The 15,808-nt window shown below is 30.3% G+C and overlaps 1 protein-coding gene across 1 annotated transcript; it reads left to right on the top strand.

The window, feature by feature from the left end:
- Positions 1–5,288: 5,288 nt before the first annotated feature.
- LOC107617884 (putative linoleate 9S-lipoxygenase 5) lies at positions 5,289–14,890 on the top strand. Its single transcript, XM_016319760.3, has 9 exons — positions 5,289–5,710; positions 10,471–10,763; positions 11,888–12,128; positions 12,256–12,594; positions 12,671–12,756; positions 12,843–12,950; positions 13,025–13,329; positions 13,404–13,667; positions 13,912–14,890. The coding sequence occupies exons 1-9, from the start codon at positions 5,506–5,508 to the stop codon at positions 14,663–14,665; spliced, it is 2,595 nt and encodes an 864-aa protein (XP_016175246.1). The 5' UTR covers positions 5,289–5,505; the 3' UTR covers positions 14,666–14,890.
- Positions 14,891–15,808: the final 918 nt, after the last annotated feature.

Genomic DNA, 15,808 nt, shown 5'->3' with positions numbered 1-15,808 from the left:
ATTTTTATCAAAATAATTTTTTTATAATTATTTTTTTGTAGTTTTAAAAAACTAACACCGAAATGACATATTTTCTCTCTTATAATTTTTTATAATTATTTTTAAACTACCACAAAAAAAATATTATTTTAGTATTAGTTTTTCGAAATTATAAAAAAAATTATAAAAAGAATTATTTTGGTAAAAATAATTAATAAAATAATTTTGGTGTTATTTTTAGGACATAATAATAATAATAATAATAATAATAATAATAATAATAATAATAATAATTAAAAAATAAAAAATAATTATAAAAAATTATTTTAGTAAAAATAATTATAAAAATAATTATAAAAAATTATTTTTTAAATAAAAATAATAATAAAATAGTAATTATAAATATAATTAAAAAAATTTATTTTAGTATTATTTTTCTAAAATTATTTTTTTTATAATTATAAAAAATTATTTTAATAAAAATAATTATAAAAAATTATAAAAAAATTATTTAAATTTTAAATTTAATTTTTTATCATGTATCGATATTTTAAATTAAATTTATATCATCTTTAATCATCAAAATGAATGCCACTATAAAACTCGTATTATGACTACCCGATACTTGCATGACTTCGCGTTTCTTTAGGGAAATAATTTTAAATTCAAAAGAAATTTAAACATAAAATATTACTATATTTAAAATAAATTCATAAAATCACGAGTGATGAGTCGGTGGACATATACTAAATCTGTAATAAAAAAATATACATAAACAAAAGATAATAATTCTAGAAAAAGTCTAGCAACTAATATTTTTATTAAAATATGGTTAGTATTTAATCAACAAAAAAAAATGAGTAATCTTATATTATTAAATATAATTTTATACTATTAAAAATATTAATAATAATTAATTAATGACTACAAATTATAATATCTGCTAATTTCTTAATACTCTTCTTCTATAATATTGTTCACATAAAAATATAGTTATGTGTATACTTTTTTTATTTATTTTTCAAAAAAAAACAAAAAGAAAATTTTTATCACCTACCTTTCAAATTTTCAGTTTTTTCCCTTTAAAAAAACATTAAATAATTTAGAGAAAATGTTAATTTTAAAATTAAGATTCAATTGTAATAAAAATAAAGATTGATTTTGAGTTTATCTTTTTAAACTATCAATGTAAAAATATATTGTACTAATATCAAATTTAATGTTTATATATATAGAGATAACAAAAAATTACAATTTTAGATAATAAGCACGGAAATGAATTTTTTTTATAAATTTTTTGGCTTATATCCTAATCAGAGGTGCATAATGTTTTTCTTTCAAAAAATATCGTACTAAATTCGTTCCTTATTATTATAGTTATTAGAAGATGGTTTGTGATTAATTATTATAATTCTATGTTTCATATAATATAATTCTATTGTTTTTTGGTGACTATATAATTCTATTGTTTAATTTATAAAATTTAATTTACGTAATCAATCTGTATAATTGATATTTTAAATTAATTTGTATCAAAAATTTTTTATCAAAACAAAATGGGTTTAATATTGGTTTCAATTAGAATTTTGGTTCAAAGTTAAAACAATTTAAAGGGATTAAATTATAATAATAACTAGTTTATATTTAAATTTTAACTTAAGGTACTTAAGTCATTTACTAAACTGTGATTGATTCATCTCACTTTAAGTCCTAAACATGAAATATGAGGACAAATATAAAAAAACAATTGATAATATAAATATTATTTTCGTAACTTGAAAATTCTTTTTTCTAAAACAAAAAGGAGAAATTAAAAATAATTCAATTGAACGGAAGAGTCATTGGTAGGGATGAACGTGGATCGGATCGGATCGGATATGGCTAAAATTTCGATCCGATCCGCACTAAAATTATCGGATCGGATCGGATTCAATATCCGCATATTTGCGGATTGGATCGGATCGGATCGGATATCGGATATATCCGCAAAATACAAAAATATTTTTAAAAGCTTATTTTTATTAAAAACATATCAATAAAATTCATTTTTTCTATTCTTTTAAATATATTTACTCTTAAAATAATATTAAACATACTTTTCTTAAATAATAAATTAAAATAATACATATATGATAATTATTAGTTGAAATAAAACATAAAAAGAATATTTACTTATTTATTTCTTTATTTTTGCAGATACACGGATATGCGAATACCAACACAAAATCCGCAATCCGATTCGATTAGTGTGCGGATCTGATCCGATTCGATCCAATCCGAAAGCCTTGCAGATCGGATCTATATCCACAATTTTCAGATCAGATTCGGATAAACACAGTAAATATACGGATCGAATCCGAACCATGAACACCCCTGATAATTGGCAAATAAAAGCCCCAATGAAAAGCTTTGCTTTTCACCCCCAATACAAACAAGCTTTTGGCGCTCAACAAAAAAATTTTATACGGTATTTATGTGTTTCACACTACTAATTTTATCATATTTAATGTTTTCACTTTTAGTCTTATATTAGTTATTAATTTAGTGATTAATTTTTTATATATATTTAAAGTAATTGATTTTTTTAAAATAAAAAAAGCTCAACACACTAAAATAGAGTAACAAATAAATCAGATACAACAAAGTAAATTTGAATACAAAAATTATTAATCTCCTGTCATATTTGACATTGTCATTAATAACAAAAAAAATCAATACCAGTCAATTTTTTGTAGCTCAAAAATGTCTTTTTTTGTATGATTTTAATATCTGTTTTTTTATTGTTGAAAATTCTATCATTGTGTTTCAACCAGATATTCCAAATCACTACAAAGAACTCAGTCAGCCACATCTTCTACTCCTCTTTTCTATTAGGCATGCTAGTCCAACTCTCAAACAGTTCTTTAATAGTTCTAGAGATGGCCCAAACTCTATTAAAACACCTCAACCAAGCGCACCACATCTGCCACATAAACTCACAAAAAAGAAATAAATGATGAACAAATTCTATCTCCTTTTTACACAGTACAATGTATTGTCACTCTGATAAATAATAACTAATCTATTCAACCTCTCTTTAGTATCCATCCTACCAACTAGAACAAACCATCCGAAAAGCTCAATTCTCGGAGGTACTAACCCTCTCCAAATTGAACTTGTAAAACTATAGTTCGTAATCTCTTCCGAAAGAGTCTCTAAATGTAACACTTGCACAAAAGAGTTAGTAGAAAAAACACATTTAATATCAAATTTTCAAACAACATTATACTCTCTACCAGTTGAAAGCTTCACTAGCCTTAACCTATCATGAAGTTGATGAACGAGTTTCAACTTCTATTGGAACAACTCTCTTCTCCAATAAAAATTTCATATATACTTTAACCCATCCCAAAATTCACAGTTCCCTATCACAGATCTTTGTTAGTTTGAAATAGAGAAGAGTCTTGAAAAACCCACTTTTAAAGGACCACCTTGAACCCAATTATCTTTCCAAAAAAGAGTTCTTCTTCCATTCCCTACTTCCATCATCAGCCCACTAATAATTTTTTCTTTCACCTGTTGTTCTTTTATATTCAATTGGCAGATGTCTTTCCACGGACCCCCTTTTACTGGTAAAGTCTGATTTACTAGCATTACATTAGGTTTCAAATTGTTACAAGAACAAACATTCTTCTTCCACAACGGACAGTCCTCCTTTAAAACCCGCCACCACCATTTAAACAAAAGTGTTGTGTTCTTGAGCACTGCATCTCCGACTCCCAAACTCCCGTCCTTTTTTGGTACCGGAATCACTTAACTTCCCACTTAATTAGAGGTAGACCATAATTACCATCCTCCTTACACCACATAAATCTCATTTGTAATGCAATCAACATGTCAGCGACCGTCTTCGACATCTTGTACAGACTAAGATAATAGATCAGTAGGCTATTCAACACCGATTTGATGAGAACTAGCTTACCTGCTTTATTTAGAACCTTCACTTTTTATAAGTTGAGCTTCTCTTCCACCTTATCTATGATCAGTTTCTACATCTTCACTAAACACAAATTAGCTCCTAAAAAAATTCTGAGGTATCTAATAGGTAAGACAGCTTGCTTGCACCCTAGTAGGCCACATACACGCGCCACCCACTTCTACTCACAACTAACCGAGATCAAATTCGACTTATAAAAATTAATACTCAGACCAAACATCAACTCAAAACAACGCAACAGCCTTTTATAATTCACAATTGTCTCTGTCTCCGGAGGACAAAACAAGATAGTATCGTCTGCAAATTAGAGATGTGGCAGTTCAATATGATCTCTCCCAACCAGTAACGAAGCAATGCGCCCATTCCTTACGGCTTCCCCCAACATCCTATGCAATACATCGACCACAAGCACAAACAGAAGAGGAGATAAAAGATCTCATTGTCTTAGGCCCCTCTCCATTTTGAACGGCTTGAATGGTGACCCATTAATCAGAACTGACATAGTAGCCGTACAGACACACTGCTTCATCCAATTCCTCCATCTTTGTCTGAAACCCATCTTCTGTAGCACAATATCCATAAAACTTCATCTGACTCTATCATATGCTTTTTGGAAACCCAGCTTGATAATTGTCGCCTTCTTTCTTCGCGTCTTGAGCCATTGAACCGTCTCACAGGCAATAAGGGCACCATCATAAATTTTTCTACCCTTCACAAAAGCACTCTATATCACTCCTACCAAATTTGACATAACTGACCTCATCCTTCTCAACAAAACCTTCGAAATCACCTTATACATACACCTCACCATATTAATCGGCTGAAAGTCCTTGGTCTCCTTGGTAGCCACAAACTTCGGAACTAGTGTCATTCACGTGACATTCGCATCAGTTGGTAGTTTAGCGCTCTGAAAGAACTTCATCACCACTGCAGTGAACTATTAACCAATCTCTTTTCAGTATTGTTTGATGAAGTTTATATTATATCTATCACTGTCTGAGGCGTTAGAAAATTCACAATCTCAATCTGTCTTTCTAATTTTCTCCACACACTATAAATAATTGTTATTTTTTAACTCAATCTGATTTATTATAAATTAAAATTTTATTAAAAATTTATTATTAAATTATTATATAAATAAAATTTAATTTTTTAATATTTATTTAAAGAAAGGAGTAATTTAGTTTTTCAAATGATACTTGATAGAGAATCGTTAAAAAAAAAAAAAAAAGCAAGCCGTGTTGAAGTGGATAAAAATGATTACATTTGCATCATTTGAATTATTAATATTTGGACAAAATTATTTAAGGGTTTGGAAGACACACATGAAAACATTGACAAAACTATTATTTCCAACGTGGCAAAAGATATTCATAAATCCTTTCGTTCAAAATAACTGTTGTCCTAGCTAGCGAACAGTAACAGAGTGAGTCGGTTGTGTCTATAAATGGCACAATAATGTCATGTTACTCCTTCACACCACACACTAACAAAAATAAGCTCTCTCACTTCATTCTAAACTGCCAAGGTTTCTGTTTTCTCTCTGAAACATGTTTAAGAACATCATCGACGCTGTCACTGGCGGAGGCGACAAGCAGAACCACCGCCAGACAGTGAAAGGGACGGTGGTGCTCATGAAAAAGAACGTGTTGGACTTCAACGATTTCAGTGCCTCCCTCCTCGATCGCCTTCATGAGTTTCTCGGAAAACGAGTCTCTCTCCAACTCATAAGTGCCGTCAACGCTGATGATCATGGTTAGTTCTCTTCCTTCCTTCCTTCCTTCCTTTCTTTCTGCTGAAGATTCTTCAAGAAATTATTCAAGAGTTACCGCTTGAACTGACTTTTGGATTTAATTAAACTCATTTAATCTTAATTCTAATATGATATGAGGTTTATCTAATTTTATGTTATTTTGGACCACCTATCTGCTAGTTACTTTGCTCAACAACTTATTTTTTATTTTTAGATAGCTATAACTTAAATATAGAATGAAGAATTCTAAAAATTTTAGTAGCATAGCACCCAATCAATTCGATCTTTTGGTATTCTCTGTTTTTGGTATACTGTTTTATCAAGGGGAAATGTACGGTAATTATAGTTATATTAGTTACAGTAATTATGCAAATATTTTAAAATTAAAATTATGTTTTTTATATTTTAGTAACATAAACGTTATTATAATTCCAAGACATTTTTTAAGATGTCATAATTACTATAATCATCCTAACATAAACACCCTATACTTTCATCAAACATTTTTTGAGAAAATGTGGACGCCTGCAATAAATACTTCTCTGCTTTACATTCCTTATCAATCATTTTCTTTCTCTTTTTTTTTTTCATTAAAAAAAAAAGGATTGTATAACTTTTCTCCATTCTTCTTTTATGTCTTGGGTGTTTGTTAATTATTACTTCAAAGTTCAAATGTTCGATAATGATTTCGCTCTGTTCACTACAGCTTTTTCCATTGTAGTAACTGCTTTCTTTAGTTTTGTTGTTATTTAGTTAATTAGTGTCTTAAGAAAAATTTTACTGTATAAAAGGGGGCTTAAATTTTTATATTCTTTTAACATTTTTTTTCTTTATGTTATAGCCTATAGGTACTTTTAAAATAATCATGAACATAATTCATTATTCTTTATAAAATTATTTAGTTAATTATTCTTTATAGCCTATAGGTACTTTTAATTCAATTTTTTTTATATAAAATTGGTTTCATCGGTTTCAAGATGAATTCGATTACTTTTAGGCCATGCACCAACTTTGGTGAAAAAACATTTAAACATGAATTGTCAGGCTTTTTGGATATAATAATAAAAGAAAAAAAAATCAATTTCTTGGTAAACACTGTCTAAAGTTCCAAGTAGTTGAATATACATTTTTAGCAATTATTGATCTTATGAGATCTTATATTTCTTAGCACTTTATATCTAGTCCAAGTTCAAATACTGCTGTTTGGTATTGGGAATTGTGATATTCCGATGATTGACACTGTAGTTTAATAATTTATTTGAATAATTAGTTTTATTTTATCTTTTGGGTCTATAGCGTGCTGATCAAGTGACATATCATAACTGATCATAAATAAATAAAACAAAATTAAAGTGTCGTCTTCTTTCTCAATTTTTTTTATTTTGAAGAAATCTTTCAATTCGTCTTCATTGTACTACTCGTTCAATGATGAAACTAAAAATAATGTGAGTCAACACTTCTTGTGAGAATAATGCTCAACATACAACAGGTTCCTTTAGTTATTCAGCCCATGGTTTTATAAAAACAACATCAATGTATTGTTTTGGTAAATATGATAAAGAATTTTATTTTTTATGCAATTGTAGAAAAGTATTTATATTATAGGAATTTCTTATTTCCTATATGAAGGAGATGTTTCTTTTCCTTATTCTTTTTATCTATTTTCACATTCTCTTCTCTTTTATTATTTTTTTCTCTTCGTTTTTCAAATTTAATGGTCAAAATAACTATTCATGGTAAAAAAGAATTGGAAAATGGAAGAATTTTCTTTCTATTATTCATTTTGATAAATTTATAATCTAATCACTTGTTTGTGTTGATTAAAAACTTTTAAATTTTTAAGTGATCAAGTGATAGTAGTAGGTTTATAACTTTATATACATGCTTGTTAATTTACTTTTTATTTAAATGTTATTGTCTATAAATAAGTTATTAGATTTTATTGTGAAAATTAATTATATAATCGGTAGTAGTTTAGTTAGTGACTAGTTCTTTTTTGTTGTTTATACTTATAGTATAAAAGTTATTAGAGAGAAAAATTAGATAGAGAAATATTTTGGAATTGAAAAATTGCATATCAAATTAAACCCCCTCCTCTTCATTAATATTAATGGATAATATATAATTTTTTGTTTTGCCTTTATAGAATTTAAAATAAATATACATAAGTTCTCATCATATTATGTTTGAATGGTACGTACAATAAATCTTATAATAAATATACATACCCCATACAATTTAAAGTCAAATAAGCTAAGAGTTAACACTTTCACATTTTGCGAATTCCCAGTGAGTATGAAAACAAAATTAGAATTGGTCAGGCCCTGTCAATTTTATTGGTGTGAAATATAAAAATACTAAAATGGTCGTTGTTTTGATACTTCACAACTTCCTATTATATTTTGTTTCTAAAAATGTTTGACAAATTGATAAAGAAAAAAATTATAAATTAAATTATATTCACATGACAATGACATCTTTTTAAGTTTATAATTATCGGTTTTGTTTTAAACTACTTTAAATATATTGAAGACATGATGCTTTTCAATAATTATTTTTTTAACAAGTATCTTAGCAAATCTTTTAGGTTAATATAACTGCGACTCATTCAATTCTTACGAAACTGGAAATTTGTGGAGAAATTTTGGTCCGTGAAATAGATGCTTGCTCACATGGATTTTTTTAGTGCTTTGATAATGATAGATTGTCGTTTCTAATTCTTAAAAGAAAATATCTAGGTTGACTCATCTATATAATGAAATCAGAATAACAGTCACAGATAGTGTAGTTGTGGTAGTGACAAAGAATGTACCTAAACAATAAGGGGAAGAAAAGAGTATATACTCAAATTAATTTCTAACGAATTTTAAATTAGATATTTTATTATTTTAAAAATTATTTTTTTCAAATGGTTTAATTTTTCTATCACTTACAATAAAATATTTAATATGTGTGTTAAATAGAAATTTTTTAACAAATTTTATTATAAGACAATTAGATTCTTAATAAATATTATTATAAAATAAATAAATTAATCCCCTAACAAATAGACCAATTTGTTTCGAGAGATTAAAATATTTAATTTAAAAAAATTTTTAGGAACTAATTGGATATATTTAATCGGAAAAAATATTAAATTCGTAGTTTTATTATAAATATAGCAAAATAAAAGACCATTAAGAATGACTTTAAATTGTACCCAATATAACAATGCTGTTGTGCTATAATGAGAAAACTTGGGAATTAATGGGAAAAATAAAGGAAGAAATAGAAAAATATAATGTAGCATCATTATTAGTGGGGCGTCGGTGCTATCTTTATATGGATGGAACCATGTGCTTGTCTACTTATTTTTCCCTTTCATGATATTTTATTATTTATTTATTTATGTTCATTGAAATCATTTTAGCATGCTGGGTGTTGAAGAAATTATTACATAATGCTAGGATATATTCACGGATTTTTTTATTTATAAATAAATTTATCAATATACATATTGCTGAGTATATTTATGTTTTTATATTATCATCAATTCATCATACATTTTAAGTACACAGACCCAAAAACCATTAAATACACAAATGGAGAACTGTATACCCAAAATATGACACAGCTAAAGAAAAACACAATTGCACCCGAAATATGGTCATATAAAAATCTTAACCAATATACTCGAGATATGTACATATTTATTTAAATAATTTAAAAGTTTAAAAACATAAAATTTTTAATTTGAAATTTAAATAAATATAACTAAAATTAGCGATTTAATTTAATTAAATACAAATAAATATACTTATATTATTATATTCATATGATTAATCAAAAGTACTACCTAATTAATTTTAAAAAATTTTTAAATATAAGTACAATAATATGAATACATTTATTTATATTAGATTGAATTAAATCGTTAATTTAAATTATATTTATCTAAATTTTAAATTCAAAATTTTATATTTTAAATTATTTGAATAATAATTTTTTGGTCTGTATATCCAAAATATGTAATGGGTATTTAAAATCATAATTTGTCTATATATTACACATTTTAATATATTATATTTTAAATTAAAAAATCTGTATATTCACACTTAGTAGGTGCATGTGATGCTGTATATACTACGGAGATCATAGTGATTATGGTATTTTAAAAAGTGTTATTAAAATTAATGTAATATATATACCACTAATTATTTTGTATGGAAAAGTATAGATAGATAATGAAAATACTAAACAATGTGAATAATAGATATATCGGATGTTCAGTTTACTAGGTATGCAGATAGTTATTCTAATATTAAGATTTAGGTGTGTAATTTAAAATATAATGTGTGTTTACTTTATTGGGCCAATTTTAATATCCCTTTTGTATAGATATCATTTGGTTGTTTGCTATTTTGTTGGTTTTCCAATTTCCAAGTCACCACATTCATTGTGTGATGAGTGTAATTTGGTGCTTTGCATTATATAGATGAGGAAGCACTTTGAACAATTTGTAATTTTATTTATCTTGATCGATATTTAAATTCATTTGTGACGTGTTTTAAGTCAAATTCCATATCATAAAATCTTGTAGTCAAAGGTCCAAAAGTTTAGAAGCGTACTTCGAAACATGGAACTGTTCTTGTCTCCTTATCTTATATCTTAAACTTGCAAATGGTGGTGGGATCTAGATAACGTGACAATCTAGATTAAGTAATTGTAAAATATTTTTACGTCAGATTAAAATTTTAATCTGAATGTTTTTGTGATTGTATAGGAAATGGGTTGAAGGGGAAGGTAGGTAAGGCTGCATACTTGGAAGATTGGATCACCACATTTACACCATTGACAGCAGGAGAAGCAGCATTCACAGTTACTTTTGATTGGGACAATGAGGAGATAGGAACACCAGGTGCATTTCTAATTAGGAACAACCATCACAGTGAGTTTTACCTTAAAAGCCTCACACTTGAAGATGTTCCTTCCCATGGTGTCATTCACTTTCCTTGTAATTCTTGGGTTTACCCTGCTAGTAAATATCAAAACGACCGCGTTTTCTTCTCCAACAAGGTACAATTACACACTTACCCTCCATACTTGTATTTCGAGTCATACTGTTTGTTGTTATTAAGGGTAACTTACACATGATAAATATCTATATTAATCCTCTTTGAGGTTTAGATGATTTTTTTTTTCAGTACATCAGGGGATTTGAACCCGGAGATAGTGGAAAGGAAAAATCTAAATTAACTATCTATACCAACTGAGCTAACCTCAGTTTTGAGGTTTAAATAATAATGCACTTGAGACCTTTGTGTTTTGTAAAACATGGCAATGACCTGCTTGTTTTATTTAGGATAAAGTATTATTTTGACCTTTAATATTTGGACCAAGTGCTAATATGATTTTTAACATTTTAAACATGTTATTTTTGTTTCAAAAAATTTTAAACAAGTTTAATGTTGTTCTATTATTAAATTTGTCACAAATAGTTAATGAAATGAGTGACGTGAACGTTAATAACGTTATTAGTGAAGTCATATCTTCTTATTCTCGTGTGTTAAAAAACATAATCAAAACTTTTTTATAACACTTTTTCTTCTCGTTCTTGTACAAAACTCCAAATTCTAACAATCAATTTTTAACGCTCTAGAATCAAAGAAAAAGATTTTACATTGGTGGTCGTTGGTGAGTTAATTTTATTTACATGTTTAAGTCGAACGGTATTAGCTCTTCAATATACTAATGTTCGTGTTAAATTTAACGGGAGGACAACATTAAAGCCATTTGAAACATTTTCTTCTTTTCTGAATCCCTTCCGTAAAGGAGCCGAATGAAACAAAAGTTTCACGTTCGGTTTTGAATTAGAGACGTTAAAAAAAAAAAGATAAATAAACGTCGACTATAACCCCTAGCCTTCCAAGCTAACGATGCGGGTTCGATTCCCGCTACCCGCTTTTATCTTATTTCTATATTAGATTAGAATCTTTCTTTTTTTTTTTAGATTAGAATAAAATGTGGAATAAAATAAATACATTTTTTTAGTAAATTTTTTATCATTTCTGTTTAAAATTTTAGAGATCAAATTAAAACCTGACTCAACATTGGGACTAAAATAATACTTTACCCTTGCATTTAATTAGTTATCATTAGAAATGTGTGATACAAGTTACATAACTTTGTATGAATTGCAGACATACCTTCCAGCTGAAACACCAATATCACTGCTCAAGTATAGAGAAGAAGAACTAGAGAATTTAAGAGGGGATGGAAAGGGCCAGCTCCAAGAGTGGGACAGAGTCTATGATTATGAAGTCTACAATGACCTGGGAAATCCAGATAAGGGTCCACAACATGCTCGTCCAGTTCTTGGAGGGTCCACCGAATATCCATACCCTCGAAGAGGAAGAACCGGTAGAGCACCAGCTAAATCAGGTTAGTGCTTTATTCAGGTCTAGATTGTTCAATGTTCTGGAAGATTTTCAGTTGTGTTCTATGCTTGTTGATGTGGCAAGGATGATATGAATAAAATCAATGTTGTATGTGGTTGTTATCTTGGCAGATCCAAAGTATGAGAGTAGGTTGAATCTTGCTTTGAGCTTAAACATATATGTTCCAAGGGATGAAAGATTTGGTCACTTGAAGTTGGCGGATTTTCTCTCATATGCACTGAAATCTATAGTCCAAGTTCTCAAACCGGAATTTGAATCAATATTCGACAAAACCCCTAATGAGTTTGACAGCTTTGAAGATGTACTCAAACTATATGAAGGTGGACTTGAAGTGCCTGAGGGTGTAGTTAAGGTTATTCGGGATAATGTTCCTCTTGAAATGCTGAAGGAAATTTTTCGCACCGATGGTGAAAGGTTCCTCAAATTTCCTCTGCCTCAAGTGATTGCAGGTATTATAAACATAGAAAACTATGCATTTTGCAAAGTGCAAACCGTTCCTATTGAATGATTGGGATATTGGTGCAGTGGATAAGTTTGCATGGAGAACAGACGAAGAATTTGCGAGAGAGATGTTGGCCGGAATAAACCCGGTTATGATCCGCAGTCTCGAAGTAAGCCAATGTTTCATATCTTTTCTTTTTATTTTAAGATTAATTGTTAACAATTAAAAAATTAAACAATCATCCTTAAACTGCAGGAATTCCCACCAGCAAGCAAGCTAGACCCAAAAGTCTATGGTGATCAAACCAGCACAATAACAAAAGAACACATTGAAAGTAATTTGGAAGGCCACACAATTAATGAGGTAATTTTTAAAATGATGCTGTGTTTTCACAATAAATCCTTCCATCTAATGTTTTATTTGTATTGATTCAATAGGTAATCATAGAAAGGAAGTTATTCATATTGGATCACCATGATGCACTAATGCCATACCTGAGAAGGATAAACTCCACTTCTACAAAGACTTATGCTTCCAGAACACTTCTTTTCTTGCAAAAGAATGGGACATTAAAGCCCCTCGCCATCGAGCTGAGTTTGCCGCATCCCGAGGGAGATCAACATGGCGCCATAAGTAAAGTTTTTGTCCCCGAAGAAAAAGGTGTTGAAAATTCCTTGTGGCAACTCGCCAAAGGTTATGTCGGAGTAGTCGACTCCGGCTATCATCAACTTATAAGCCATTGGTAATAATAACTCCATCAGAGAAATTTAGAGTAAAAGTGTTTTGTTATTTGATGTTGTGTTTCTTGCATCACAGGCTACATACTCATGCAGTCATCGAGCCGTTTATTATCGCGACGAACAGGCAGCTTAGTGTTCTTCATCCGATTTATAAGCTGTTACATCCTCACTATCGCGACACCATGAATATAAATGCGCTTGGAAGGCAGATCCTCATCAATGCAGGTGGTGCTCTAGAGGTAACAGTTTTTACATCAAAATATTCCATGGAGTTTTCCTCTATGCTTTATAAAGATTGGGTTTTCCCGGAGCAAGCACTACCTCAAGATCTTCTCAAGAGGTAACCCACCATATTGAAATCAAGAGAACAAATAATTTTAGAGAAAATTTCACTCCCATTTCCTGAGAGAGAGGCTAAAATAACACTCTCCGAAAATATACATTTTACAAATAGAGAAGAGGGGAGTGTCATTTTAGCATCTCTCTCAAGTGAAAGGAATGAAATTTTCTCATAATTTTGTTATGTGACATTGTTCGATCGCCATGAATTTCGTGTTAACATGTTGCATCTTTGCTTATTTCAGAGGAGTGGCTGTTAAAGATTCAAGTTGCCCACACGGCCTTAAGCTATTGATCGAGGATTACCCTTTTGCAGTTGATGGACTAGAAATCTGGTTCGCCATCAAGACATGGGTTCAAGACTATTGCAGCGTTTACTACAAGGACGACGAGTCAATCAAGAAAGACGCAGAACTCCAATCTTGGTGGAAGGAATTAAGGGAGAAGGGCCATGGTGACAAGAAAGAAGAGATATGGTGGCCAAAGATGCAGACACGTGAGGAGCTCATTGAAACATGCACCATCATTATATGGATCGCTTCGGCTCTTCATGCCGCCATCAACTTCGGACAGTATCCGTACGGAGGCTACCCGCCGAACCGTCCAGCCATAAGTAGCAAATTGGTGCCGGAAAAAGGAACGCCGGAGTATGATGAACTGTTGGCGAATCCTGATAAGACTTATCTGAAAACATTCACTTCACAGTTCAAGGCTGTTCTTGGAATTTCACTTGTGGAGATCTTGTCTAGGCATTCTAGTGATGAGGTGTACTTAGGGCAGAGAGACACTGAAAATTGGACGTCGGATGCTGAGGCGTTAGAAGCATTTGCCAAGTTCGGGAAGAAGATTGAAGATATTGAGGAAGGGATGAAGAGAATGAACAATGATGAGAAACTGAGGAACAGATATGGACCCGTTAAGATGCCGTACACTTTGCTTTATCCTTCTAGTGAAGGTGGACTAACTGGAAGAGGGATTCCAAATAGTGTCTCAATCTAAAATTGTGCCTAGAGAGCTTATAGCTATGTTATGTTATTTGCTTGACTTTGATGGATCTATCAGATAGTGTCTTAATTATAAAATCCTTTCAATTTCAATGGGTGTGTCTGCTGTGCTCCCTTTTAGTCCCCTTCTAGAAATTGCAGTAGCCTGTTTAACTGCTCAATGTTATTTTTAATTCTATTTATCTGATCCAATGGTTGCCGCTTGGCATGGCTTGTTCTTTGTCGCCTCTGCCCTTTAGTTTTAATTTGATGCATTTACCTCACCCTTCCATTCCTAATTTACCATACTACTTTAACTGTTCATTTCTATGTTTATTTTCAGTTACCTCATCTTGTTATCATCATAAACTACCATTTTAGCCCTTTCTTACTACACAACCTATTTAATTTAGTACTTAATAAATTGGAAAAGGAAAAACTGGAGCAACTATTAGTTAATTCAACCAGGCTTCTAAATCCAAATACCAAATCATTCTTCAACATATTCTTCCTTCTAGGTAAGAAAGACTTCAAAATATATGTATTGATCGAGTCCATTAAATATTAGAACATTGTTGAAAAATCAAACAAGCTTTTGAAAAAAACTTACATGTTGCCTTCAGCGCGCATCTGTTGGTTGTACTCCTCCATCTGCTTTTACAACCAATCGAGTTGCTCCAATTTCTCTTTCAATTCGAGCTGATGGCAACGACTCCTCCTACAAGTACAAGAAGGTCGTTGTACCTTTGTTCCGTTTGCTGGTGAAGCTCCTGTATCAGCTTCTGCACCTCCTTCCTCAAGTCAACAATTTTCTAAGTATCGGCAAGGCTGGTGGCAGAGGCAGAGGCAGAGGCAAAGGCAGAGGCAGAGAAAGCCACCATTACAGAGAAACAGAGGCCACTGGCGAAGAACGATTCCAACCCGAAGCGACGATTCTTATGGGAATCAGAGGCGGTCTTAGGTCAAATCCTATCAGGATCTACCATTGAGGTCTCGGAGCCGACTTCGTCGTTCCCACTAGGCGGCTGAGATTGGTGGGTCGTGCCCGTCAACATCTGCGTGTATTCCTCCTGTGTCACACACATCGTAATTAGGATAACAGTTAAATAATTGCTTTTAAACAAAATAAATTTGAAACTTAGAATTAATTTAAACTCAT

This window comes from Arachis ipaensis, chromosome B9 (assembly GCF_059453495.1).
Source record: "Arachis ipaensis isolate K30076 ecotype BB chromosome B9, ASM5945349v1, whole genome shotgun sequence".
Classification (NCBI taxonomy): domain Eukaryota; kingdom Viridiplantae; phylum Streptophyta; class Magnoliopsida; order Fabales; family Fabaceae; genus Arachis; species Arachis ipaensis.
Note: the sequence above shows the minus strand (reverse complement) of the source record. Positions and strands in the feature narration are given on the sequence as shown.

Coding starts and splice junctions, on each gene's coding strand:
- LOC107617884 (XM_016319760.3), top strand. CDS start 5,506: ATGTTTAAGAACATCATCGACGCTGTCACTGGCGGAGGCGACAAGCAG. Junction 10,764..11,887: donor GCGTTTTCTTCTCCAACAAG/GTACAATTACAC, acceptor TATGAATTGCAG/ACATACCTTCCAGCTGAAAC. Junction 13,668..13,911: donor CCTCAAGATCTTCTCAAGAG/GTAACCCACCAT, acceptor TGCTTATTTCAG/AGGAGTGGCTGTTAAAGATT.